The sequence below is a fragment of the Pseudochaenichthys georgianus genome, chromosome 17 (assembly GCF_902827115.2).
Source record: "Pseudochaenichthys georgianus chromosome 17, fPseGeo1.2, whole genome shotgun sequence".
NCBI classification, from domain to species: Eukaryota; Metazoa; Chordata; class Actinopteri; order Perciformes; family Channichthyidae; genus Pseudochaenichthys; species Pseudochaenichthys georgianus.
Genome location: NC_047519.1, coordinates 33,516,726 through 33,543,904, shown reverse-complemented (window position 1 = coordinate 33,543,904; position 27,179 = coordinate 33,516,726). Strand labels below are relative to the sequence as shown.

The 27,179-nt window shown below is 43.1% G+C and overlaps 1 protein-coding gene across 1 annotated transcript in view; it reads right to left on the bottom strand.

Annotated features, from left to right (window-relative positions):
- Nucleotides 1-27,179, bottom strand: part of epb41l3b (erythrocyte membrane protein band 4.1-like 3b) — a 49,196-nt gene that overhangs the window by 5,980 nt on the left and 16,037 nt on the right. The window contains 21 exon segments of the mRNA XM_034104778.2: nt 539-616; nt 1,313-1,345; nt 2,584-2,653; nt 3,166-3,316; nt 3,319-3,828; nt 4,629-4,671; nt 5,277-5,462; nt 6,085-6,150; nt 6,600-6,635; nt 7,766-7,819; nt 9,113-9,703; nt 10,107-10,300; nt 12,334-12,509; nt 12,991-13,088; nt 13,443-13,595; nt 14,405-14,449; nt 15,379-15,466; nt 17,282-17,500; nt 18,111-18,186; nt 18,291-18,333; nt 18,520-18,624. Of these exon segments, the coding sequence (XP_033960669.1) occupies nt 539-616; nt 1,313-1,345; nt 2,584-2,653; nt 3,166-3,316; nt 3,319-3,828; nt 4,629-4,671; nt 5,277-5,462; nt 6,085-6,150; nt 6,600-6,635; nt 7,766-7,819; nt 9,113-9,703; nt 10,107-10,300; nt 12,334-12,509; nt 12,991-13,088; nt 13,443-13,595; nt 14,405-14,449; nt 15,379-15,466; nt 17,282-17,500; nt 18,111-18,186; nt 18,291-18,333; nt 18,520-18,624 (3,015 nt within the window).

The window sequence follows — 27,179 nt, the reverse complement described above, 5'->3', positions numbered from 1 at the left end:
GCTTGTCTTCCTCGAAGTACTGCACTTCATTGGAGAACTTGACTCTCTTGCCATCTACTTCTGTGTGCTTTCCCTCCCGTTCATTTTCTAACTCTTCTTCCAAAGCCTCCAAACTACTTTCTGCTTCACCGGGTTCGTCCTCTTTCAAGGTCAGATTCTCTTCTTTTTCGCAATCTCTGACGTAGACAGGAGCCACAACGAATCTGAATCTATCGTTTTCCTGATTTGACATTGACGCCTCCTCCTCCATTCCTGCATGCTCTCCCTCCTCCTCTAAGACCTCTGTCGGCTCTGGAGACTCCGTTAAAGCCCTACTGCCACACACGCTCTCATCTAACCCTACATGAGCTGCCTCTGTCTGATGTCCTGCTACCAGCTCCACAGATGCACACTTGTGGAGCCGTTCAGTGCTTGAAATATCATTTCCCCCCGGTGTATCTTCCAGACTATAGTCACTAATATCCTCGTGCAACACAACTACATAATCTCCCCCCCCCTCGGCTGTAGTTTGCTCTGCCTCTGAGGTCTGGATATTCACCGTTGGCCCCGTCGACTCGGCTGGTGCTGCCTCCGTCTCCGTGGCAACGACCGCCTCCTCTTGCGGTTCAGCGGATGTCTGTGAATGATAATTGAACCATTAGATTATGTTTTTGCTACACTGTGACACAAATAAAAAACACATTCAGTACACAAGGCAGTTTTCACATCTCACCTGATAGAGACAAGGGTTAAGTGGGTTATTAGGGATGTAACAATACGCATGTTTGGATATAACTCGAGATACTGGGTTCACGATTTTCTCACAGATGTGTTTCACACAATGAGATTGAAGACTGAAAATGTATAAGAGACAAACCTACAGAATCTTTTACTATATTTTCTTCAAATTATAGAACATCCTTTTATTTTTGAGGTAGAACTATGCAAAGTAAAAAACGTTTTCTTTGTTAAAGTGAAAATATATTTTGTCTGTAACATAAAAAAAACTAGATTGCAAATTTGTGTAGTTTATTTTCTGATTAATCGAAACTAAAATGCTGCCAAATGTCCCAATTAAAACATGATGGCACATCCTCAATGTATACATCTTCACCTGCATACTTCAACCCATTAACATTTGAATCGATGCATTTTTGTATTGCAAATTGACTGTCTTGTGAAGTATTGTTACATTCCTTTGTATTATACATTTTCAGATGTGTACTATAAATGGACACACAATAGGCACACATATTAAAGACAATTAAAGTTTCAGTTACACAAAAAAACAATGCAGTGTAAAAATCTGCGAGGACCAGAGAGGAGGGGTCACCTTTTCAGAGGAGGAAACCCATCCCAGCGTAGACTGACGGTACAGAAGGATGGACACACACGGAGACAGGAAAAGAGAGGACAGTCAAAAGTCACAGTGAACACCAGACACGGAGCAAAAGGAACGAGGGGGGGGAAATAAAGGGTTGGAAAAAGGGAATATTATGGATTGTATGGAATACCGGTGTTCAACAGCAAATATCCTCTGATCTGCTTTTGAAAAATAAGTCGGGTAGGGCTGCTCGATTATGGCAAAAATCATAATCTCGATTATTTGGGTCAATAATTGTAATTGTGATTATTAAATGCGATTATTCATTGACTTTGAAAACATCCATTTATTGGAGAACATTTTTTTGAACAGTATGTTTTGAACAGTTGATTACCCTGAACTTTAAGTATAATTCAACTGAAAAAAAATTCGATTACGTTGTTTTCGTAATCGTTGCAAGCCATAATCGTAATCGCGATTAAAATACGATTGAGCAGCCCTAGTAGACCCATACAATGTGTTTTCTGACATGTTAGAGGGGCAGAGGTTTTTTTTTGGAAGATGAGGTGGGGAAAAGCTGCAGTGATGGCACTTAGCCAAGAGCTATGAAGTCACTGCTTTCAGCAAACGGATAAGAGCTGAAAGAAAGAAATGGTGCAGCGGAGCAAAACTGTGGGAAAACAAACCCATTTATTTCCTTATCAGCTGCGGGAGCCAGCTGCTGAGGCAAGGTAAGCTGTTTTTAGCTGTCAACAAACTCAAAGACAAACCCAAAACAAAAGAAGCAGCGGGCGCGATTGCAACAGAAACCGGCGGTTTGGCGAGAGAGTAAACGCTGGGTGTTAGCCATGCAGAGCGTTTGGTTACACTGTTGTTAGTCTGGGTTGGCTGCTGCTGGAGGGAAGGCAATGGGGAAGGCTGAGGGAGGCGCTGCTGCTGGAGGGGAAGGCAATGGGGAAGGCTGAGGGAGGGGCTGCTGCTGGAGGGAAGGCAATGGGGAAGGCGCTGCTGCTGGAGGGAAGGCAATGGGGAAGGCTGAGGGAGGCGCTGCTGCTGGAGGGAAGGCAATGGGGAAGGCTGAGGGAGGCGCTGCTGCTGGAGGGAAGGCAATGGGGAAGGCTGAGGGAGGCGCTGCTGCTGGAGGGAAGGCAATGGGGAAGGCTGAGGGAGGCGCTGCTGCTGGAGGGAAGGCAATGGGGAAGGCTGAGGGAGGTGTTGGTGGTGGAGGGATGGAGGGAGGCAGCCAAACCCAGTTGTTGTTTTTAGGTTTTATACAGTACCACTGCTAAGGACGTAGGAGAGGATTCAGAAATGGTAATCAGGCCGGACTTTGACTGCTTCGTTTGGGCCCTCTTCGAAGAAATCTATCTGCTCCGCTTGGGCCTCTTCGAAGAACTCTGACTGCCTCCGTTTGGGCTTCTTCGAAGAACTCTGTCTGCTCCGTTTCGACCTCTTCGAAGAACTCTGACTTCTTTTGTTTGGACCCTCTTCAAAGAACTCCGACTTCTTTTGTTTGGACCTCTTCAAAGAACTCCGACTTCTTCGTTTGGGCCTCTTCGAAGAACTCTGACTTCTTCGTTTGGGCCTCTTCGAAGAACTCTGACTTCTTCGTTTGGGCCTCTTTGAAGAAATCGGTCTGCTCCGTTTCGACCTCTTTGAAGAACTCTGACTTCTTCGTTTGGGCCTCTTTGAAGAAATCTGTCTGCTCCGTTTCGACCTCTTCGAAGAACTCTGACTTCTTCGTTTGGGCCTCTTCGAAGAACTCTGACTTCTTCGTTTGGACCTCTTCGAAGAACTCTGACCTTTTCGTTTGGACCTCTTCGAAGAACTCTGACCTTTTCGTTTGGACCTCTTCGAAGGACTTTGACTGCTCTGTTTGGCCCGCTTTAAAGATGAATATGTCTGCTTCCTGGTTTATGCCGTTGGTCATCTCTTTTACTCCATTTGTCACACTGATGACCTCTGAAGCCTCGGTCTTCACCTCCTCAGATATCCAGGATGCCATGGCCTTTTAGGCGAGTTGATACCTTTAATCTGAGTCATGTCTTCAGTTTTTATCTCGATCCTCAGGCGCTGCATCTTGTCTTCTGCATCTATACCCACAGAAGTGTCTTCTTTTATGGTTTCTTTCTCTTTAGATGCAGATAGCATTTCATTCTCCTCAGCTTCATCCTCTTCAGGAATGATGGGCTCCTCTTCTTCATCAACAGGACTCATCTCTTCGCCCTCTGTGTCCTCCGCATCTTTCAAAATAATGAGCATCCCTTTCTTGTCACTGATGGCCTGGGACACTTCCTGTCTGACAGCTCCGGGGCTGATCTTCAGCTCCGCCCTCTCCGACAGCTCCTCCTGAGAGTCGGGGGTTTTCTCGTCCACCTCCCTGAGGGTCCCGTCCATGAACACGTCGTCGTCGTCCATCGTGGTTGACAGACTAAGACCGCGAGGCCCTGAGGAAGTGGCCAAATCTGTCGCCATACTATCCACCACGTATTCACACAGAATATCCTTGCCGCCTGAAGGAGACACTTGGCTTATTGGACATGGGTAAGTTCAAGTTAATAGACAGAGGGCATCACAAGAGGCCAAGACAGCGAAGATAAGCTCAAGAGACTATTTATCCAAGAGATGGCGCAACACACAGAATCGGAGCTCCATTAATACTTTGGACCAAAGGGTGCACATGTGTTTGGATGTAGGCGTTTAACGTTGTTTCTCGGTCTTAACTTAAATACAAAGACAGTCCATACAAATAGATACATTTATTTTGGAAACCTTTATGACCAGACAAATGTTTTCTCTTGATTTTAAAGTTAATATTTAATATGATGTAATATTCAGACGTATGTATTATGTAGGACTAGCACATTATTCTATAAAGCGATACAAGAACCGATGAGAAAAAAGCTGAATTAAGCACACACAATGGGAAAAACTATAAATGTTGAAGTGTGTAGACTTTTAAAAAGGCCTCAGAAACCCATCTTTTCAATCGAGCCTTTGCCTAGACCTTTTTACCATCCTTTAATTTAATTCTATTGTTCGTTTTTTAATAATTCTACCGTGTTGTGTAATGTTTATTTATACTGTTCATGCTCACATCTTGTAGCACTTCGGGATTGAAATCAAATACGAAGTGCTTTATAAATGAAACCCATTATTATTATTATTCGTGAAAATACCAAAAACGGTGCCAGTGTCCAGATATGTCTGAAGCTAGGTACACGCAGAGGGGCAAAAACAACACCACATTCACAAAATACAATTTTTTCTTCCATGTGAAACAAAGAAGGGAAGAAGTTTACCCTCAGCGAGTTATAGGTTCCACCTCCCTTTTGTCCTCTTCTCCCTGCAGGCAGCTCGTCTTGAGTCTAAAGGAGGAAGACATTTCAAAATGATGAATAGAAGTTCACACAAATTGATACAGGGCCGTGTCCGTGTGACCAACATGGACATCCAGATCCTGAAACCCTTCCAGGAGACCAGCTTCTCGTTATTTCAGTAATTAGTTCGTCAGATTATGTTCGACAACACAAGGAGAAACTCTAATAAAGCTGCTCCTAACTCCAGCATGTCATGATGTCACTAAGCACAACAATCGTATTATTGATTAATGACTGCATCAACCAAGACAACGAGAGGAGATAATAAAGATGTAAATAAGCTCCTATTAGAGAAATAGAGAGAAACCATATGGCGGTCGTAACTTTAAATGACTCCCCAGATAAAAGTCTCAAGTGCTTTCATTGATATGCACTAGAGAGAGACCTTTGGAATATAAAAATATATTGCACCAGGACTCATTTTGATGTAGACAATATATCTCTCCAGCCCCGTTATGATTACTGAATGTACTGCACTGTGACTCGTTATGCAAACACTGGGGATGGATGTGTTTGTTTTGGTAAAGGTCTCCTTGGTGATGTCATGCTTCACACACAAACACGCCGTCATTCAGTCGGCGTCAGCAGCTTACGTCCTCCGGCTCCAGCGGCACTATCATCGGGGGTTCGTCCGCTCTGGGTGAGCGTGCCGGGGACGAGGAGAGTCTCTTCTCCCATTCGGTCAGGCCCGAAGAAGTGTCCCCCGTCTCCAGGAAGGAGCGCTTCAGCTCGCTGATGTTGGTCTGGTGCTTGAGCATCTCTTCTGGAGGCGAGGCGTCCTAGAGTAACCGGTCAACCATGACACAAGGAGATGAGGCCAGGAGAGGCGCGAAGGGGAACGACGGCCATGCTTTATGTACGCAACGATAGCTTGCAATAACCAATGATTTACCATAACAACGTTGAAGCATAAAATGCAGCTCGGAAAAAGTCTCGATAAATGAATGCAGACTTTAATGAATGGCATTTTAAGCTTCATTATTCACGTTCAATGTCCACAGTACGCACAGCAACACGATGGCATCACTTGCATGGCAGCTGTAACTAAGAGAGTGTGCTTAAATGCTAAGAGAGCATTTAGGACCAGCTTAATCCAAAGGATTTCATGCATAGTTTACAAGTTTAGTTAAGCACAACACTCCCAAATCTCATTAGAAGTTAAGACCTCTGCAAACTGACTTAACGCAGTTTGATTTGCGTCACTTTATTGATCAGAAAAGTTAATTTGGATGCTCACAGCAGAAATCTGTTAGATACAAACTTACTGAACTATTCACACAGGGACTCCGGAAGAATCCAACACTGGCAGAGCTACTGGTATGCTAGACCTATTTGTTATCAGTTAGGATCCTTTACAGGAAGAGTACCTGCATGCACATTTCAGTCATGCATCTTACCAACCTCTAGCATCAGATTGCTATGCTTGATAAATAGGTTTTCCCCTTTTACTCGTCTTATGAAACTATACTGTAAAGACAAAAGAGGGGAGACGAATTGTAGTGAAAAGGCGTTTTGTATCGTTCATTTAGACTTGTTGTTGTGGAGATATTGGGAGCTTTGTCTTCAACTATATGCCAACAAATGATATGATGATGACACAACTCACTGTTAAAGCAAATGAGAAAAAACCTTGAACAAATGTGAAATCGGACTCATGGGTTCAGCAATGGGAAAAGAAACATGAAACCATCATTTACAAACAATGAGCTGGAACAGCAGCAGTCTGTGAAGTGAAATCAGGCAAGAGCGAAGGGTCAGTCTGGTGTGTGGTGTGATGGTGAGCGACAGAAGGGGCGGCAAGCAAGCCAGCGGGCGGAGAGAGGGCACAAAGCGACTGATGTCTGAGCGGCTCAGTGCATCTGGAGGCGGGGATGAGGTGATGCACTGAGCAGGGCCATGAAGCGAGCCCAGTGTACCTGAGTGGGCATCTCAGAGTCCTCGTCTGCGTCCGACTGACAGCCAGCAAAGAGGGGAGGACAGAGAGTGTTATTAAAAGAGAGGAAACACAGAACGGTGAATCGGGGGAAAGAGAAAGTGAGCAACAAGCAGAGAAATAAGAGAGGGTAAGAAGGGGGGGTGGGATTCAATAGAGTAAAGCATTTTGTGACAGACATTCGCTAAACCCCTGTCCAGTAGCATAAGCATCCGTGACTAGGCACTTCAGGCCTGTCAAGCTTTCAATTTCTCCACAGAGGTGTTATAACAGAGATGCTTTCCAAAGGCAAATGCGCGAGGTGCTGTAACGATACCCGCCATCTTTAAGCCTGTGCAGCTAATTAGTTTACCACCCACAGCCGAGTGTTGCTTTCAAAGCCAACGAGTCAACCAGCAGCTAAACTGCATATGTTTCTGGGGTTATGCTATGTTAAAAATACTAAAACAATGTCCTAATGATTTACTGGGTGGAGGCCAGTCCTTGTTGCTATTAGAGGATAACATAGCAGCTCTATGTTGCTCATTATTGTAAGGATTGTCTCGTCTTGTTATTCAGGGGAATGTACACCAGAGCCCAATGTTACCAGAGGTAGCATTACATTTGCAGTCTTTTCTCTAAATACCTTTGACTTGAACCCTTTTTAAGTAAACATTTTTAAAGTTTAGACCAATAAGTGTGGAAGCTGAGCATCAACTTCTGTTGAGAAAATGAAATTATAGGCTGATCCAACAGTTTTAAAATGTATTGAATGTATTTAGCGTGCTATCAAAGGCGTATTCCATAACCCTTTCACTAGATTCTCACAACAAAATGGAAGCTTGACAGGTGAAGAAACTATTAGGAAATAGTATATAGAGAACATAAGTGGCCTGGGATTCACAACATGACTTTGGCTTGTTAATAAGAAAGCTAGCCAATGGAATAGACATTCAAATACATATAAAGTGTGTTTAAAAATATAAAAGAGAAAGGAAAGATCGAAATAGGCATATCAAGATGCATTGCATGCGTCACATGCAGAAGTACACACATTCTCCTTATTGTTCCAATAAGCATTACATCTCTGACTCAGCGACACTTTATTCCTCTGCTCCATCAGTACCTGGTTCATGCTTTAAGTATGACGTCTTCCCTTAATGTACAAACCTCTGTGGCGGTCATATCTCCATCAAAGGCAAAGTCGGTTTGTTCGCTGTCGGTCTGCGTTCACAAACCGACCAAAAACCGTTCCGATTGGCAAGCAAGAAAACAACAAGAACCCAAACTGTAAACCCTTTAAGATGCATTGATCGTCAACAGAGATTCTTCAGAACCACAGATGGAACGAATGGAAATGCTCAGGCTGTTTCTGGAAGCTACACACACACACATATCAGACAACCTGCAGATACGGTTAGGCAAAGAACACAAGAAAGAAAGAAAGAATAAAAAGCAAATGAAAAGTAAGCAAGCAAAACAGACTCAGAGGAAGTTGAAACCTTCGGTCAGTCACTTGGACATCTAAAAGTCATATATCATAGGATTTGGATACGGTTGAATCCCGGTATATTTTCCTAGCTAAAGCATTCTCTGTGTTGTCGCTGGTCAAATTGGATTTGACGAACAGTAACCTGACTTTCAGGCCCTCCTCCCTCCTCTCCATGCATGTTGACACTGAGGATGATCTGGATGCATCTAACTGTCACCGTCTCTCTGCATCCCAGCATGCATTGCTCTGTGATACAAAAGGGTGTCGCTTGAGGGGGGGACCAAAACCAAAAAACATCTCTGCACTTTACGCTGGGCTAATTTTAGCCCTTTTCAGCAGACGTTCCATTTAAATATTCATTTCAATTTGTGCTGCTTTGCTTGACTCGGATAGTAATGCAGAGAGACCGAGTGCATGGTAACATGGAGGTGTTTCCATGCAGCTGGTGGAGCTCCTAACAGCCATGCGGGTTGATGAGAACACTGATATGGGTTAGGCACAAAGCTTACATGTTTGTTTTTAATATGAGGCTTGGTGAGAGATTAGTGACTAAATGAAGACAGGTGAGTTCTTCAAATCCTCATTATATCTCTATCAAATGTTTAAATATGTTTACAAAGAACCGCAACATGACGGTGATATTAATTAATGGTGATTTGTTAGTGATGATGCATACAGCACATGTTGTCAATGTATACATGAGTAGTCAAATGTCAGACTTATGTTATTAAAAACTGCTTAATATTTGTGTCTAACCCTTTAATTAAAAAAGGTAGAGTAAATGCAAGCTGGTTACATATGAAACTATGACACTTCATCTCTGAGTGATGCAGATGAGGATGTTCCTACGGGATGAGAGTGAGACGGGACAGAGATGAGGTTCTGAAAGTAGGACAACTGACAGACACTGGGACACACACCGTCTCCAGGTCGGCGAGGTACAGGACGGGATAAGGGTTTAGCGGTTTAATGAACTATCAGTCTAAGCCAGAGGCGGGCCCTGGAACAAACGTACGCACACACACCTCCTCCTCCTCTTCCTCTGAACTGTCATGGTCATGGTAGCCGTGGGCTATGGATGCGGTCAGGGAGGCTGCCTTGGGCTCCAGGTAGCAGAGGCACAGCGCCAGGGGGAAGGAGAGGGAGATGGCGTACGGGACGGAAAACGAAGTGGACAGCAGGAAGAAGAAGATGAAGAGGAAGCAGGGGATGAGCGAGGGTGACTTAATGGGCATGAAGTTCTGCGCGCACATGGGGAGGAAGCGCATCTCGGACAGATCGGGGAAGGAGATGTATCCGTCCTCGTCCAGGTAGGAGGACAGGTCGGGCAGGTGCAGGGAGAAGGAGAACAGCATGCCGCCGCGCCTCTTGCCCTGCTCCAGCCTCTGCTTTCGGGCAGAGAGCAGCAGCACCTGCTCGTCCAGCAGCGCCGCTTTGCGGTCGTCGAGGGCTTGGCGGCGGCGGCAACTGTCGCCGCTCTTCGCCGGACTGACCGACGACGCCCGTTTGCGCTCGCCCTCCCTGCGCCTCCGCCGTACTTTGGTGGATGAAACGGGAGAGGAGGGGAGGGAGAGCTCGGAGCGGAGGGGGTCGCTCGAGTAAACATGAGGGGAGCACTGATGGAGGGAACATGTCGACGAAGGGATGACGTGTGTGCGTAAATGGAGTGGAGCGAGAAAGGGGAAGAGACGAATACGCATGAGCACACACACACGAGTGTATTGTGGGGTCAAAGGAAAGACAAGAAAAGAAAATCTAATTAGTAAAGCGCACACAAGATGAGAAGAAGCACTCTAGTCTGCTGCAGAGGGTTAAGCTGAAAGCAACTGGGAAATCATCATCAGCCATTAAAAAGCCTATTAAGAAAGAAAAAGATTTAAAAAGATCGCAGCAACAACAACAACAACCTGGTGGCATGTCTGACACATTCCATCTCTTTGAGGCAAACTCAATCAAAGCCTCTTCAAGCTTCTTCATCCACATGAACCGCAGCCCTGAGCCTGTGAGACGGCGCGTTACCTTTGTGTCGTGTCTGAGCGGTGTGGAGGGCTCTGGCGTCTCTGCGGCCACCTGAGCGTCTTCCTGCTCCGCCTTCTCTTCCTCCGCCTTCTTCTCCGTCACTGCGGCGATGACGTCTCCCTTGGCGATGACTTTGGAAACCCCGTCAGCGGCGCTGTCCTTCATCAGAGTCTCGTGGCTCTCCGTGATGGGTGCTGCGGGACAGGAAGATGGATGGGACATGTTTTTAAATGTCGTTTTTTTTAAGTCAAAGGAAAAATGTGAGCGGTGGAATAAAGGGTTTGATTTTTTCCTGCACATTGTTGTTATAATACCTATTGTCAGTGCACCACAAAAGTGTGCCAGATATTTGATCTTTGCAGGCTTTCAGAAAAAGCACATTTTTCTTTCTTTTTGTAGAAATAAAAAGAGGAAAGAATTCAGAGTTCTCACAAAGGCTTCTGTCATTTTTGCACGTCAGAAAAAAAGTACTGTAGCAGCAGTTTTCTTTTAGTGAGAAAAAAGGTGTCCCTTAAAGTTCCCCTGTCATACTCTTTTCCATCAATATATCACAGCTCTCAGATACAGTATATACAAAACATGTCTCTGAAGTGTTTGGCTTGAAATACCAAACAGATCGTTGCAGCATTACCCATAATCCCCTCGGTTTCAGCCCTGTTTCAAAAGTGCTGATTCTCTGTCTGTTACTTTAGATGAAAAGAAGGAGCCCCTCCCCACGCCCCTCTGAGAGACATTTGGTTACAAAGAACACAATGGTGCTCTAGAGGAGATTCAGGTGATAAGGTGGGGGGGGGGGGGTTCTGTGGTTGGCGATTGGCTAATGGTTAACCAGTTGAGCCCCAAGCCTGTTTGTCAGGCCTCAGGCTCAAAAATGACATGCCCAGAACGAATGACTATATCTTCACTTCTAAAAGGGGTACATTAATAAAATAAATTCTCAAAGCAATGACAAACCTGTGAGTTGGATGCAGAAGAGTCTGAATCAATATAGAATTGTTTTATTTTAAAGTAAATTCAGATTGAACATAGTAAAAAAATGTAAATGATAGTGTCCGTCCGGAAAAAAAAACATTACTTACAGTGAAAACCAGCCTTGAATGATGGGATAGGAGACTAAAAGCTTTAGGAATCCAAACTATAACATATAATAAGTACCCTGTATCAAGATTGATGCAAAACAAGTTACATTTGACCTTTTTAGAGAGGTTTATGAAAAAGAAACCCACTTCTGGGGTCATTTGGGTGGATTTGCCATATCTCTGGAACCCATCGGTCGATTTTGATGATACACCCCTATTTTGAACCGTTAGAGCCAATAGACTCGAGGGGAGGTTCCTAAAATCCATCTAAACATTGCCATTGAGGAGTGAGAGTGATGCCCAAAACCAGAAGCTGGGTTGTAGCTATCATAGCAGCTAATGGGAAATCTCTGTTTTTGACAAAAATGGAATGATGGATTATCAGTAATCATTTCAAAGTGACAGACACATTGGATCAACCTATGGATTAACCTTCAGCAGCGTTTTTATCGATTGAATGCCATTGAACACAACCTTTGATCAGAAAACAGCAAAGGTCAGACATATTTGCCGTTTGGGCTCCGTAAAGCTAAGTTGTGTCTTGTATGGTTTCGCTGCCTGAGATTCGCACAGTGATGATACCTATACCTCTAGAATCTGTGGAATCTTAGCTTTAATCTGATTATCTCTTTGTGCAGATCCGATAAGTAATAAAGTATTTCTATCGTGAGTTCTGTGCTAAGTGCGTTCGAATTTTTTCGCTCAGGGCTAATTCAGAGGCTTGCCATTACCCTTGTGTTTCGTTTAGCTAAAAATGGTTCATATCGTCCGTTAGCCCCGGGTCCCAGGGGCTCAACTGGTTACACAAGCCAACACATCGTGATGACATCATAAAGTGGCCAAAATCTGAACAGCTCATTTTCAGACAGGTTTTTATATAAATGGATCAGGACAAAAAGTGAGTGACTCTTTTTTCCTAAAACGTTCAGAGTCTCTTGACACAGAGTTGACACATGTTGATGTATACAAGACATGAAAAGTGGATTTCGCACAATAGGTGACTTTTAACAAGTTCAGAAAACCCACAATAAACAATAATCTAAAATTAGGAACATCACAAATGTAAAAGGTGTGCAGTAAACCGGAATAAACGCTACTTGGGTGGCACTTTAGCCGGCAATTAATGAAACCTCTCAGCTGCTCCTCACCTCCGTCTAAGCTGCGGGACATGTTGTAGCGTTTGCTGGCGGAGCGTTCGAACAGCGGCGCCAGTCTTTGGATCTGAGAGCTCGCCCTGCGGGTCTGAGCCTGCGTTCTGCCGCTGTAGCGAAACTTAGAGCCGAGGCTCATGAACTTCTTCGGTGGTGCTTCGGGAGATACAAGCCTGTCACAAGGTACACACATTCACATTAATCAAAACTGAAATAACACAGATTTAAGCTGCGCAATGTAAAACATAACATCTCCTACTCATTTGAATATTCTCAAGAGGGCCCTCAGGCATGGCTCGTTGCCAAATGACAACAACTTACAGCCAAACACTGTTTCTATTACACTACAAATAAATCACCTATTGGGATTATCAGTGAACATATCTTTACAGAACCAGCATGGCAGTTACCAATAAACAAGAAAGTATTGCAAAGTCGTTTCTGTTGGCGAGTCCAGTTATGGACACGATACCGTCTCTTTTGTGCCAAGGGAGATGTTTTGTAACCACTTATCGGTAGTGAACACCGGACACCAGAACAAGTCAATATAATGGCATTTATGGAAAATTCGACGTTATTTTCAAAATGATAAGATACCTACAGCAGTTTCAAAGTTATTTTCTACCCCAGCCAAAGACCCTCTGCTGTTCTTACCTGAAGAAGGTGTGGTGCTCCACACAGACCTTCCACAGCCGCTTTGCAGCGCGATGATTTGGGAGCTTGAAACCAATTGTGCTTTCAAACTGCTCAAACTGCAAAAGAGACAAAACACTTGTCACATTCACTACACACTATTTTAGTATATTTTATTAATATAAATGATATTGTTTCCAAGTAATATCTTCAAAATGTATATCTTCAAAAAAGTAACTCCTTGTTTCCAACACATTTAATTATTCCCCGAATCCATATTCCTGTCCAATTCTAACGCTTTACTGAAGTGTAACAGCTGTACAGTGCCAATAAAGTTGATTTAAGTTGACATTATTAAGTTGGTGAAATATCACTTAACGGACATTCTATACAGGAATAGGAAGTTTAGAACTTGCTTAGTTTATTCTGCATGTCTTGACATCCATATAATGCATGGAGGAACAGGTTCTTACCTCGCCAGGACGGATTTTGATGTAGAAGTTGTTCCTCTTGTAGGAGATCTTGAGGATTTTGGGCCAGGCGAACCTGTTGATCCGCAACCTGTCCCTGTAGATGAGCAAGCCACTAGAACAGACTCCCAACATGATCTCCACGCCTTCAGAGTCCTGGGAACAAGAGACAACACAAAACAGAACATTAGTTTAAGGAACTTCATTCAAAATATGTACTTTTGAAGACACGGCATCCCGGAAGAAGCCACTGTCCAACATATTACTTTTTCTTTTTGTGTTCAGCGCAACGTAAACTTTACTAAACTCTACAGGAAACACAGGAGATCCAGGCGCCAGCGCACAGCAGGGTAAAGTCGAATTTAACAGAGCCAAGTTTGTGATAATAACGGGGTAAAGCAGGCAGGTGGCGAGTGGAAGCAGGCACATGGTACTCTAATCTTCTCTATGCAGGCTGCGGTGACGCACTGTGTGGCTGAAAGCAACAGTGCAGACTTATGTAATGGTGGAGGAAGCACAAAAGGATGCACTTCGCTGCGCAAAGCATGAGATGAGCAGGTGAAGCCAATGGCGACGCTTCCAGAGGGAAGTCCAAAGCAGGAACAATCAGTCTTAATGGGATGTTTAAATAACATCTTGGTATGTAACCATGCACGAGTGAGTAACACACACACACACACACACACACACACACACACACACACACACACACACACACACACACACACACACACACACACACACACACACACACACACACACACACACACACACACACACACACACACACACACACACACACACACACACACACACACACACACACACACACACACACACACACACACACACACACACACACACACACACACACACACACACACACACACACACACACACACACACACACACACACACACACACACACACACACAAAGGGAAGCACATGAGATGCAGCCTCTTACCTCTCCCTCAGCTGGAGCCAAGCTCTCATTGAGACTCCCTACCAACTTTGCGTTTAATGAGAGAGGAGAGAAGACAAAGAGGGATGCTGGTCTGACATGTACATATTTTTCTTGTGTATCAAAACTGACTCACACATCAAACCCCGAGCATTGATGTCTACTCCGTTTGATCGAGGGCGCCTCCTCATCTCTGTCATCTCCATTTTTCTGATCTGTGGAAGCAATATCCTTTCCATCGCTCACATCTACCCCCATTTTGACTTTCAAAGCGCTTTTGCGAACCGATTCATATCTAGACTGATGACTGTAATTTTCTTTTATGATGACGGCGGTCCTGTAGTTGTAACCCAGCGCTCTCTTTTGATTGCCCGTGTTCCGACTCGTTTGATCCCATCTGGCCGGCGGATTACAAACGGCCAGACGGAAAATCATTCAAGTCGAGCTGCCCCCCCCCCCCCCCCTCTTTACCCCCTGATTCCACAGAGGCGGTCGTGACATAACGTCAGTCAATCAGCGACACACAGCAGTGGCATGTTAAACGGAGGCATTACTGTGGCAGCCGGCATGTTTGTGAAGCAGCGGTGTTGTGGAGGCAAGCGTCGCGGTTTACTGCGTGAGTGGAATGCATTCGTTTCATTTTGTGTTAAAAAACTACAAACATTTAAGTTTATCAAATCAATTGCACACTTTTGAAATGAATCTGTGGAACACAAACCATCACATGCGGAGGAGGACTAGGGACACGAGTGACTTTTATTTGTTAGTTCTGTGAAAAGTCACAATAGTGAGAAAAGTCAGAATTCTGACATTTGTATTCATTTGAATTCAACACACTTGGTAAAAAAACTATTCTTTTTCAACAAGCGGGATCAGCCGTCTATAAACCTTATTTCCTATCACTAGATATTTCGTTTTTAAGTGAAAGACAATATTATTTCTATATGAGGAGCAAGAAGCGTGTAGTGACTCGTTACCTTAGCGTGGTGAAGATCCACGCCGTACATGGACAGCTTCTTGGCATTTTCCAGGAAGTGTATCTCAGCTTCGGCAGGTGTCATCGCCCTGACAGAGCAAACAGATCAGGGTGAATACGATTAGTTATAGCAAATAAAAAGCTTTCAGACCAATGTGAATATGCAACTCTTAAGAGGTAGAGCCCGATAACATATGGGACTCTACACACCCCCCATTTTCCCTCTGCTGGTCTATGTCCTTGTAGAGGGTAACGGGGTACAGAGGGTAACGGGGTACAGAGTCGATTAGATAAGCGGGGGAGTGCATCTGACGAAGAGATAGGTTGTTGTGCTCCCTATCTCTGTTTCTTGTCCTACATCTAATAGAACTGCTCGGGTCTTGATAGATTGAGTGGGGAAGTTCATGAGATCTTTCTAGAGGGTCATCAAGAATCACTTTTATCCAATGACCTTCTCCCTCTCTGTCTGTGTCTGTGTCTTCTCTTGTTCCGATTAACCCAGCCACATCTTTGTTCTTGTTTTGTGTCTATATCTACGCCGGGATCCGGAGTCGAGGCTGATCCTCTTGCTGTAGTCCTGTGCCCTGGATCCTCTATCCTGAGTTCTGGATTAAGTCGTGGACTTCGGGTCGTGGCTGAACCTGTCTCTGCGGTCCTGCCTTGGTCTCGTCATGCTGCTTCCCTGATGGCTTCCACAGGATTGTAGCTGACATCCTCGTGGATTCATCTTCTTATTACAGACGCATGCATTTCCTAACATTCGGTCTATATGCTGTAAAATATATCTCTTGGATTTACACACGGCATCTATTGTACGTCTGTCCGTCCTGGAGAGGGATCCCTCCTCTCTTGCTCTCCCTGAGGTTTCTCCCATGTTCCCTTTAAACTGTGGGTTTTCTCTGGAAGTCTTTCCTTGTACGATGTGAGGGTCTAAGGACAGAGGGTCTAAGGACAGAGGGTCTGAGGACAGAGGGTCTAAGGACAGAGGGTGTCGTTTTTCTCATACTGATATTCTGAACAATCTGTGCTGTTGTATTTGCTGTAAAGTGTCTCTACTGTAGGCTATTTTTATTATATGTACAGCACTTTGGCTCCACCAAAAATCTTTATAAATGTGCTATATAAATAAAACTTGATTTGATTTGATTTGAAGATATAAAAACGGGGATAAATCAGAGTTTAATTGTATAAAAGCTTTTGGAAAATGGGTTTTTTTTATGGATGCTTTTAACCAAAGCAAAACACAGAGTACTTTGAGCACATCTGTTTTAGCATAGCGGAGTCTTTGGAGAGACATTCATCTTTGCACTGTCATTGCCTTCCTCTATCCAGTGGGCTACACAGGACGGCATCAAATTACCCACAAATCATTGTAATACAGGGACAATGAAGGGCTCAGACAAAATACAGCCAGCTATAAACATCAAAAGGAAAACACAAATCCAACGTCTGGAGACACGCAGTCTTTCAGGACAGATTATTATTCCAGGCTGTAAACATTCCCACAGTTAGACTGAGAGAATCGGGCTGGAAATGCCTTTATTTTACGTATGAAAAAGGTTCACACGTGGCTTATTTGTTCTCAAATTGTTCAATCATTGTTAATAAAGTTTGAATGGTGTACAAATCTTTAAAAAGAGATGTATGATTATCATTAAAATCTAATTCTAACAATGTTTAGGGTTTGTTTGCCTACATGTAGTTATCATGCCACTACCAACTTCATCGAACCAAACCAGCATAGCTCAGATGAAGCCGAAAACCTCCACTTGTAGAGTTTTAAAATGTGACCTTGGTTATTTAGTCAAGAGTATTTCACTGATTTACACATCGATCCATCCCGACATCAAAACATGTTAGAAATCAACACAACAACTGTTTAGTAAAAGGTTGCCAAGACTCACTTGTAGGTCTTGTGGAGCTCCATGACCTTCTCCTCCAGCTCTTTGGTTTGGTTTGGTGCGAAGCGCAGTTCACTGATGTAGTCGCTGCCTAACTCCTCGGGGTCGTAGTCTCCCAGCTCAGACTGCACTGTGTAGGACCCGAGCACCGTGTGGGTGGCGAAGGAGCAGGGCAGCCGGCCCGACACCACATCATCCCTCAGCTGCAGACACAGGTAGTACCTGAGAGAGGAACACTAAATGGTTATTGTTGAGCCTTATTAAAACTACTTGCTGGCATAATCTGTTATTTTACCTTACTAGACTAATTACCGAGCCATCACTTTGACTCTAATCATTAGATTCAAAGTGCACTAATAAGAATTGTTAACCAGGGAAACTATTTAAAGTGGACCTATCATGCCGTCTTTCAGGTTTATATTTGCATTTTGTGAGATGCTTCCATCCTTTAATGTTCAAAAAGCTCTTTATTTTTCTCATACTGTCTGTCCTCTTTTCACCCTCTGTCTGAAACCAGAGTACAGTCTGCTCTGATTGGTTAGCTGGACGGCTCTGTTGTGATTGGTCAACCACTTAGAGATGTCCCACCCATCACGTACAATGTGTTGGAGAGCTAGCCAATAGAAGCGTGAGTTTAACATAGTGACGACACTTTGTTACAGACGTAAACAAAGCAGTCCAATGGAGGCATTTCATTCAGGGGGGAAGTGTGTGGGAAAGAAACTCCCCCTGGAGGGAACAGTGGGGTTCTAGCCTCTGAAGACAATTGACATGCACACAAACCCACAGGAAAACAAAAGGCCCAGAAACCACCATGAGGAAGCTCACTGACCTTGTGATGTCCTCAGTGAGCTGTGCGGGGTCTGGAGGGTAGAACTTGACGTTGAAAGCAAAGTTCCAGGGACCGGCTGAGAGGCAGAGAGAACATTAAATTATCAGCATTTTATAATTGCATACTCCTCATTTAGCCATTCAGGACAAAATACTTGAGTGGCTTTATTAGATTACTCACTCCTGATCTGCTTCTTCAGCTCCTTGTTAGGGTCTATCCAGTTCTGCAACACACAAGCACAGACGCATGACTCATCACACAATTGAAAGCAAATCACTAATAACCATTTCCCGTTTCTTCTAAAGGACTTGCTAAATTAGATTTTATAGACAGACTTTACGGCCTCAGTAATTCTGCTTTTATTCTTCTTCTTAAAAACGGATTCTTAGCTTTTTTACGTTTCTTTTACCTTCTGATTCTCTACATCTCTGTATGTGACGCCGAAGTAGTCCCTCTCCATCAGATTGAGGTGGTCGCATACTTTATCAAAGAGCACGTGGCCCTTGGCTCGTTTCTGTGAGAAAGACATAAGAAACATATTTAAAACAGGGAAGTATTTTCATTAATTACACATTCAAGTCCACATTAAGGACTTTTGAATCTTAACAACTTATAACTAGATTATCTGGGATCAGAAAAATGAAAAATATGGGTGGAAATATTGATAAAACTACACCATATTCAATATTATCAAAAACAAACAACCTAAAATAAAAAAGCAAGAAAACATATCTGTTTTGTGTCATGATGTTGATTCCAATGGCATCAACAAATAGCACGATCAATAACTCAAAGCCAGCTTCTGCCAAACAGCCACATGAAAGACCAAATAGCCTGTATCATCGTCATGACGCAGCAGTATCACAGAGCCTCTCCTTCGATAGCTGAACCTCGGGGGTATTGCAGCTTCTCTTGACAAACTGGGCCACTCTGTCTGTATCCATTCCTTCTATAAAAAGCACGGTAGTATAAATACACACTCAAATTCCCAGAGCTCAAGGCGAACAATTAGCTATGTGAATGCTTAAAACCGATCGATAGCTGAGTGCCGGATGTCATTGGCTGCAGCTCTGCCGTCTGCTCCACTGGAGGCAGTCTGACTCTCAGGAGATATGGTCACACACACACACACACACACACACACACACACACACACACACACACACACACACACACACACACACACACACACACACACACACACACACACACAACACACACACACACACACACACACACACACACACACACACACACACACACACACACACACACACACACACACACACACACACACACACACACACACACACACACACACACACACACACACACACACACACACACACACTTTAGATTTGGTCACAGCTTTGACAAACAGCAGAGATGTTAGAGTAACAGACTTATATTCTATTTCTCCTGCGGTACTTTATGAAATCAGAAGGAAATTGGAATGAAATGTGATCAACATCAATTTCAAGATTATTATTAATTTTAGAAACATGAGTAGTTGCAGTGCATTTGGAGATTTACAACGTTTATTTTTATTATGATAAAAATGTAAGACCAATTTTAAAGTGAATATTGAGAGAAATTCACTCATCTGAAGAAAAAGCCAAATCTTATTCTACTCTTACTGAAGTAATTGATTACATGACTAACTGTTGCATGAATCTAATAGAAGTCAACATGCATTGCCATGTACTCTAGAAGTAGGGATTTATAACAACAACACTGCGGGATGTTCTGTCTCCCTCCACTGAGGCAGAACAACCTCTGAAGCGGAGCAGGTTCAGCTGCAGGAAGAGGAGGACAATATTACTGCAGACATTTTTCCCACAGGAAATTGAGCGGAGCTGGAAATACGAGGTCAGGTGGATAAAAATGTCAAATCTTGACACTATGGAGCGGTATAACATTTTAAAATGGGAGGAGAAGAACTCTCTGGCAATTATCCCGAGGATCTTCTGACCTCAATTGTATCGCCGTGTCAAACACTGTAAGCTGCTCTCTCAGCTGTTTGGATATTTGGTACCACTTTACAATAAGACTAAGGGTTTATAAATAATTTGTAATTCATGTGAGCACTTTATAAATCATTAATAAGCTTTTATAAGACATGAGATAAACAGGGCAACTGTGACCGGTTGCTTGCCAAATAGTGAGCCCACATGTATCTGTACTGATAAGCCTTATTAGAAATGGTAGCAACTCGTAAATAAATGGTCATAAAGAGAAGCCAAGAAACATCAAGATGGAAGGGGGGATCAACTCAGTGAACAACAGATACCAAGGATGCTGGCTGATGAAGAAGACGAAGTAAGCTAGGTAGCCAATATAAGGCTTAGTCATCTTGCCAAATAGTGAGCCTGTGTTGATGTTAGAACTGGTTTATAAATGGTTCTTAAGGATTAATAAAGTGTGTACAACCTAATTCATAACCTAATTATAAACCCTTTATTAATCCTTTATAAGGGTAGTCTTATTGTAAAGTGGTACCGGATATTTTAATGTCAAATGTTTTTGTTGTATTGCCTTATAAGAAGCTATGGCAACGTCTCTGGTACGCAATCAACTAATTAGCCACATTTCCACTTCCTTCTTCATTGTTCCTTCATCAGTGAAGACGTGGTTTCTGTGATTGCGAGCATTGTTCCAGGACCAGCATCATCCAGGTGTGACTCGTGCTCTCTGCATCACGGCACAGCTTGATTTCCTATTATCACTCTTTATAAAAATGTTCCTGACTCCGTCACGAGTCGCGGCCGTGTGAACAAATTTGAAGACATTTCTTTTCAGACAGTGCCGTGTGACTCACATGAAAGTCTTTCTTAATGTTCCCTCGGCAGGACTATATTTACTCACTTCTTCTATCCTGGGATTGCTTCTCTATTACACTGCAATCCTGACGGAGGGTCTGCACACTCAACTCTCAGTTCTCTTTCATTGTATTCTCAATAGTTATGTTTCCACCAGCCGTATCTCCCCACACAAAGGAATTGAGGTCCTCTTTAGATTAACATTGTATATATTTATTTTAATTCCACTACGTATTTTGGATTTTTTGGATTGTGCACACAACTAGTCTTACTAAATATAGTTTAATTAAACGTTCTATCTATAAAATGTAAATAAATGGTAATAAAAGAGAAGAAATGTCCCACTGCCAATGAATTTTTTATAATTAACCTCATTGCATATCAGTTTGTGTGTGACATGTTTCATAAAGTGACTTAAATGTAATGTATTATTATTAAAATGTACAATTATGATGTTATTACTGCACATAGGTTTATATCTGAATACTGTGGGGAAACTTCTGGTGCAGTGGGAGTCACCGGCTCGTGAAGGAGAAAGAGTATCGGTAATAAAATTCCTTGGAGTAATCAGAGACAATAAATTAAGTTGGAAACCACATATAAGCACTTCGAGATTTGTCTTGGCAGATGAGAAGCGCTATATAAATTAAAGATATTATTATTATTATTAAAGCCAAAATATCCAAATCAATAGCAATTCTGAATAAAGCCAAATACCTAATTAATCAAGCTTCTTTGTTTATGCTGTACTGCTCCTTCATACATGATGTATTGTGTGGAAGTTTGGGGGAACACATATAAAACAAATACACATCCTATCTTCATAGCGCAAAAAAGAGCCATACGAGTTATACATAAAACTACGTACAGAGAACCAACAAATAAATTGTTCATCAAACTAAAAACACTAAAACCACAAGACCTGGTTGACTATAAAACTATTCAAATGATGTTCAAAGCCGCAAATCAACAATTACCTCATATCCAGGGACTTCTCACACGGAGAGAAAGCATGCACATGTTGAGAGGAAACTGCATTTTCAAAAAACCACCCGTACGAACAAATGCCAAACTTCATTGCATCTCATCAAAAGGTGTTAGTCTGTGGAATAACTGTAACGATGCACTGAAATATTGTACAAGTCTATCCAAACTGAAAGTATTATTTAAGAGCCAAATCATTAATGGTTATGAACAGGACCTGTAAAATCCCATCTGTTGTTATTTCTTGTAAAAGTAATTTATTTCTGATTGTTTTGTAAACAAACAAAAAGCAAACAAATTAACAAGACAAACATGTCGCTGATGACGATGACCTAATATTCTATTTATAAGAAACATATATGCTAGAGGGGGTAGGACCAGAACAGTTTTTTTAAGCTTCTTCTTGCCCCTGTTGAACATGACCGAGACTATTTGAGAATTATTATTGGTTTTTTTTAAATTTATTTTTATTATTATTATTTTTTTGTACTTTGTTGTAATTATTAATTTGAGTGAGAAAAAAAAGGAAAAAAGAGAATATATATATTATGGTTTATTTAGGAGCATCGCCCGGAGAATTCACATCACAAGTCCAAGAGCCAGAGGTTCTGACTTCACGGGAGAGTTGCCACGTCAAATCTGAAGAACTCTACCCCAGACCCGTGTGTTGAGCTAGTTCAGAGAGAATCATCAACATGCTGCATAACAAGATAGAATCATGACACCTCTATCAGCTGACGCCAACAGGCAGGAACAGGGAGACAGAACACAGAGAGCCCAGCAGCCAAGGTTACGAGGTGTGTGTGCTCAGTCAGGACAGTTTGAAGTGACTCAAAGTTATGGACCTTGGAAAGTATTTCCCCAACAAATACAATTAAAAGATATTAAGTTTACAAAGACATACAATTAGAAACTGGTGCAACTAGTGAACATGAGTTTTGTCATTGTCTTGATGATTTATGATGTTGACATAAAACAAATAAAAGGACTTGTGAAGAGAATGGGAGCTTTAAGTTTAGCAACAGGTTTCTATTTTTTATAAGAATTTTTTTGGGATATCTCAAGTTTTCTGGACGGATGAATACATATGTATATGTTTCTCTGCTCCTTCCTCATGCGCTCATCTCCTCTAAGGCCCTAGCCACACGAGGACGATAACGGTCATATCCGCTACAGTTCTCTATCATATATACCAGGGGTTCCCAACCTTTATTGTTCCAAGGACCGGCAGATACATTCAAAAAAAAAATCGCGGACCGGTTGTCAATTTGAACTGATTTTAATATTTACTCACCACCAGCAGGTAGCAACAGAGGCTAATTGTATGTAACAGCCTGAACAAATACTAGAACAATATGCATCCAAAACATATTAACAACGTTTAAAAAAGAACCGGTGTCGTTTTTTGGTTTTTCGGAAAAACGGAAAACCAAAAAACCGACGTTATTCAGTTTTTAAACCAAAACGGGAAAACAGATAAATCAATGTTTTGGTTTTGTTTGTATGATTTACGGATAATCCAGTGAATGCTGGGAAAACGAGGAGAATGCGCATTATGAAGGAGATGTCCGGTCGCCAGGGTGTGTGTGTGTGTGTGTGTGTGTGTGTGTGTGTGTGTGTGTGTGTGTGTGTGTGTGTGTGTGTGTGTGTGTGTGTGTGTGTGTGTGTGTGTGAGAGACTGGCATGTGTTTTCAGAAGATATTATGATAGTGACGTTCGTTCCGGTGCACGTCCGACAGCATTTAGCACTAGATCGAGATTAAGATTAAACTAATTTATTAACACCCGCATATAGGCTACCTATGGAGTTAGCCAGATGTGTGTAAATTATTGTTCATGGTCATTTGAAAATAAATGCCGGAGTCGGACAGACACAAACACACCGAACACAGAGCTGAGCTGAGCAGAGCACATACACACACACACACATCATGCGCCTTGGTGACTGGACATCTCCTTCATAAAACTAATAAAAGGGGGAGTAATCGGGCAGTTCGATGTGTGTAGAGATGTGTGTAGAGGTGTGTGTGGTTAACACGTAGCAGCCTGCAGTCACTCGCTGTTCTGATGAAGGTAAACACAGTGAAGGCGGTGCGTAAAAAGGCACAGCTCTCGGCACGCTGGTGCTGCACTTCTCAGAGGCGGAGTTACACGTCCCGCTGCCTCCTGGTGCTGCAGCCATTTCATGAAGTGAAGGAGGCTTTCCTTCTGTCAAACAGCTGCGGGCAGCAGATACCGTGAGAGTCCCAGACATGAATTCTTAGATCAAGGCAGACTGCTTTACAGACTCTCCTGTTTTGCCAATCCGGTGCTTAAACAGATAGCTCTACACCCCTGGCCGACATGTCCTTAAAATGAAGTCTGAGTTTGAAAAATATCTCAAATAATGTATGCACTGCCCTTTCCCCACATAAACACAACAGTCTGCAATTAAACGGTTGTCTCCTGTGCTCTCCTCTTCCTACTTGGCGCACCGGTAACTTTCTCGTGCGCACGAGCTGCTGAGACTGATCCGGCGAATCCCTCGGAACATCATAAAAGCCATTTTCAACTGTTTTCTGGTGAAAGATTAACTAGGCTACTGGATGAAATAATATGACTGGTATAGGTGCACAAATTAAACACTTTTTGAAAAAAATATTATGATATCATATTTTTATATATTTATAATTCTGCAAATATTACGATAAACTCACAGCTATTTCGCGGCCCGGCAGTAACACCTCCGGGGGTTGGGAACCCCAGATATAGACTGTTCGGCCACATGGAAACGCATAAAACGATAACGGGTCCCAAGGTTGGGTAGATCTGCAAACTAAACGGTCTGGGGGGGGCAAACGGCTCCGTGTTTACGCCTATACGATCATTTCCTGATAACGATGACGCCATAGCCCCGCCTCTCCCCACCTCTCCTTCTCGTGCGGCTTTCACACCAGCGCTTTCCCTTTCTAGCTCCGAGCGGGAGCTTTTCTGGTTCAGCTCCGGTTTCCCTTTTCTGCTCCCGCTCTGTTCACACCGCCCAGAGCTGCCGCTGCTGCGTCATGACGTCACCGTTTACGTGCCTGCTTCATAAAATCTAAACTGCGCGGAAATCCCTCAAATCGACAACAACAATGGCCGATTGTATTGAAGCGCTGTTCGCTTTGGTTATCCTCTTACGACTTTACAAACATCACATGCGAAATGCAAGACTTCTTTGTGGTCTTCAGCATCTACGTCAACGACGAAGCTTTTTTTGGAGCTGGAAGTGAATCGGATTCCGGAGCTAAGAGGTGGCGCCTCAGCTGCTGGGCTGTCAGGAGAGGGGCAGGAAAAGAGAGGCTCCGTATTTTATTCTTATATTATTATATAGTCGTTATCAATTTGTTTTAAAGCTCAATAAATAACAAAGACGACCTCTGACCGGCACTTTTCAAATTTTGTCCTGAAGATTTAAACTTTAACGGACATGTTGACCGGCGGAAAAAAATCTAACTGAAAATCTGCCGCACGGTCCCTTTGTTCCTTGCAAGAGGCGGAGAGATGGGTGTTTTGTCATCTGCTGGTGGCAAACCGGAGATATCTACAGCAGGAGCAAACGCTTGCCTCGAGGAGGGAGAAAAAGAGCCAGAGTGTCCACAGCGGAGAATAAACCGAAGGGCAAACATGGCAACAATGCGTGGGAAGTCTTCTTCGCTGCTTTTGTGGCAGGAGTACAGCGCCACTTACAGGCCCGGCATATGTACTACAGCGTCTCCAGCGCCTTCTGGTGCCTGTTGCGTGTGGACGGAAGACTTTTTTGATATCGATTTCGGTTCATTTGAGTTATCGTCCTCGTGTGGCTCCAGCCTAAAAGCGCTGTAATCCACCCTCAGTATTCCTCACGTCATGGTGTCAGTGTGAGGGTGAGATCTGTGCCAGAGGAGATTACAGGACAAACAGATGGGACATGGATTCAATTGCTATTAGACACACTTATTTAGTGTAAAGCCGATGTTTGGATGTCTTCAGTGTGATTTGTAAGAGAGGATCACATTACCAGAGATTAGTCACTTTAGTTAAAGTTATTATAAGGATAAACCCCTCGGGGTGTGTGATGTGGATTTGAAAAGGGGCCCCTAATAGATTCAATGATAATTAGGAAGGCAAAAAAAAGGCAGATTGTAGATTTTCTGTCCAGGATAATTGAAACTATTTATTTAGATAATTCAGGAATCTCACTTTCAAATGAAAAATAAATGAAAAAGTTGTTTAAAGGTCTCATGTCATGGCCATTTCCACTGATCATAATTCCATTGTTGAGGTCTACTAGAATAGATGTATACTGTGCAATTTTCCAAACTCACATTGGAATCGCATACAGCATCTCTGTAAAGTATGTGTATTCACTCTCTCCACTAAACGGCTCGTTGCAGCGCTCTCCCCCCCCTCCCTGTGAGCCCAGTGTGCTCCGATTGGTCGGGACGTTGTGAATCGCGCTGAGCTCCGTGGAGGTGTGATTTCCTTGTTTAGCTATACACAGCGAAACACAGCCAAACTCACCCTGAGCACACACAAAGTCACAGCCGAAGTGAAAACAATAAGTGTGGCTTGATATTGAGTAAGAAAAAGGTTGATAGACGCTGTGAGAATGGGTCTGCAGAGAGAATTTCGCCGCGATCCCAACTGTCTGTTATCAGCCTGCAGCCCGGAGGAGAGATCAGCAGAGCTGCATGCAGTGAGTGTGTGTGTGAGGAAGTCCGTGGATTGGTCAATTTGGACCAATCAGCGGGGGCTCAACGTAACGGCTCCACGAACTTAACGGCTCCACGGATTGGTCCATTTCGTTCCGGGGACGACATGACATCATGATGTACCCGGAAGAATCAAATGGACAGTGACGTATCTCCAACGAGGCGTTTTGGGGAGGTATTTTCTGTTTTAGAGTTTTACTTCCTACAGGGTGTACTTTGAGGGTTTTGACTCTGCACACCGTTTACATTCATAAAAACCTTCATAACACACAAGGGGACGGGCAATAACCGGAAAAGCATGACATGTGACCTTTAACTAATTATATTTAATAATGTAATTTAATAAAAAAAACTTTTTACTAACGAGATTAAGTTGCTTTCTGCTGTTATAACATTAAAAAGCCACACTCAATACATGGTATTTAATTTGTTCAATTGCAGATGAAGAGTTTTTGGAGCTTGACGGGGACTAAAAGCTTAAAGTAAATATATGAAATATTGGTAATGAAAAAAAAATCACTGCCAAGCAAAGTCTTTCCCAGCGTAGCCTAAAT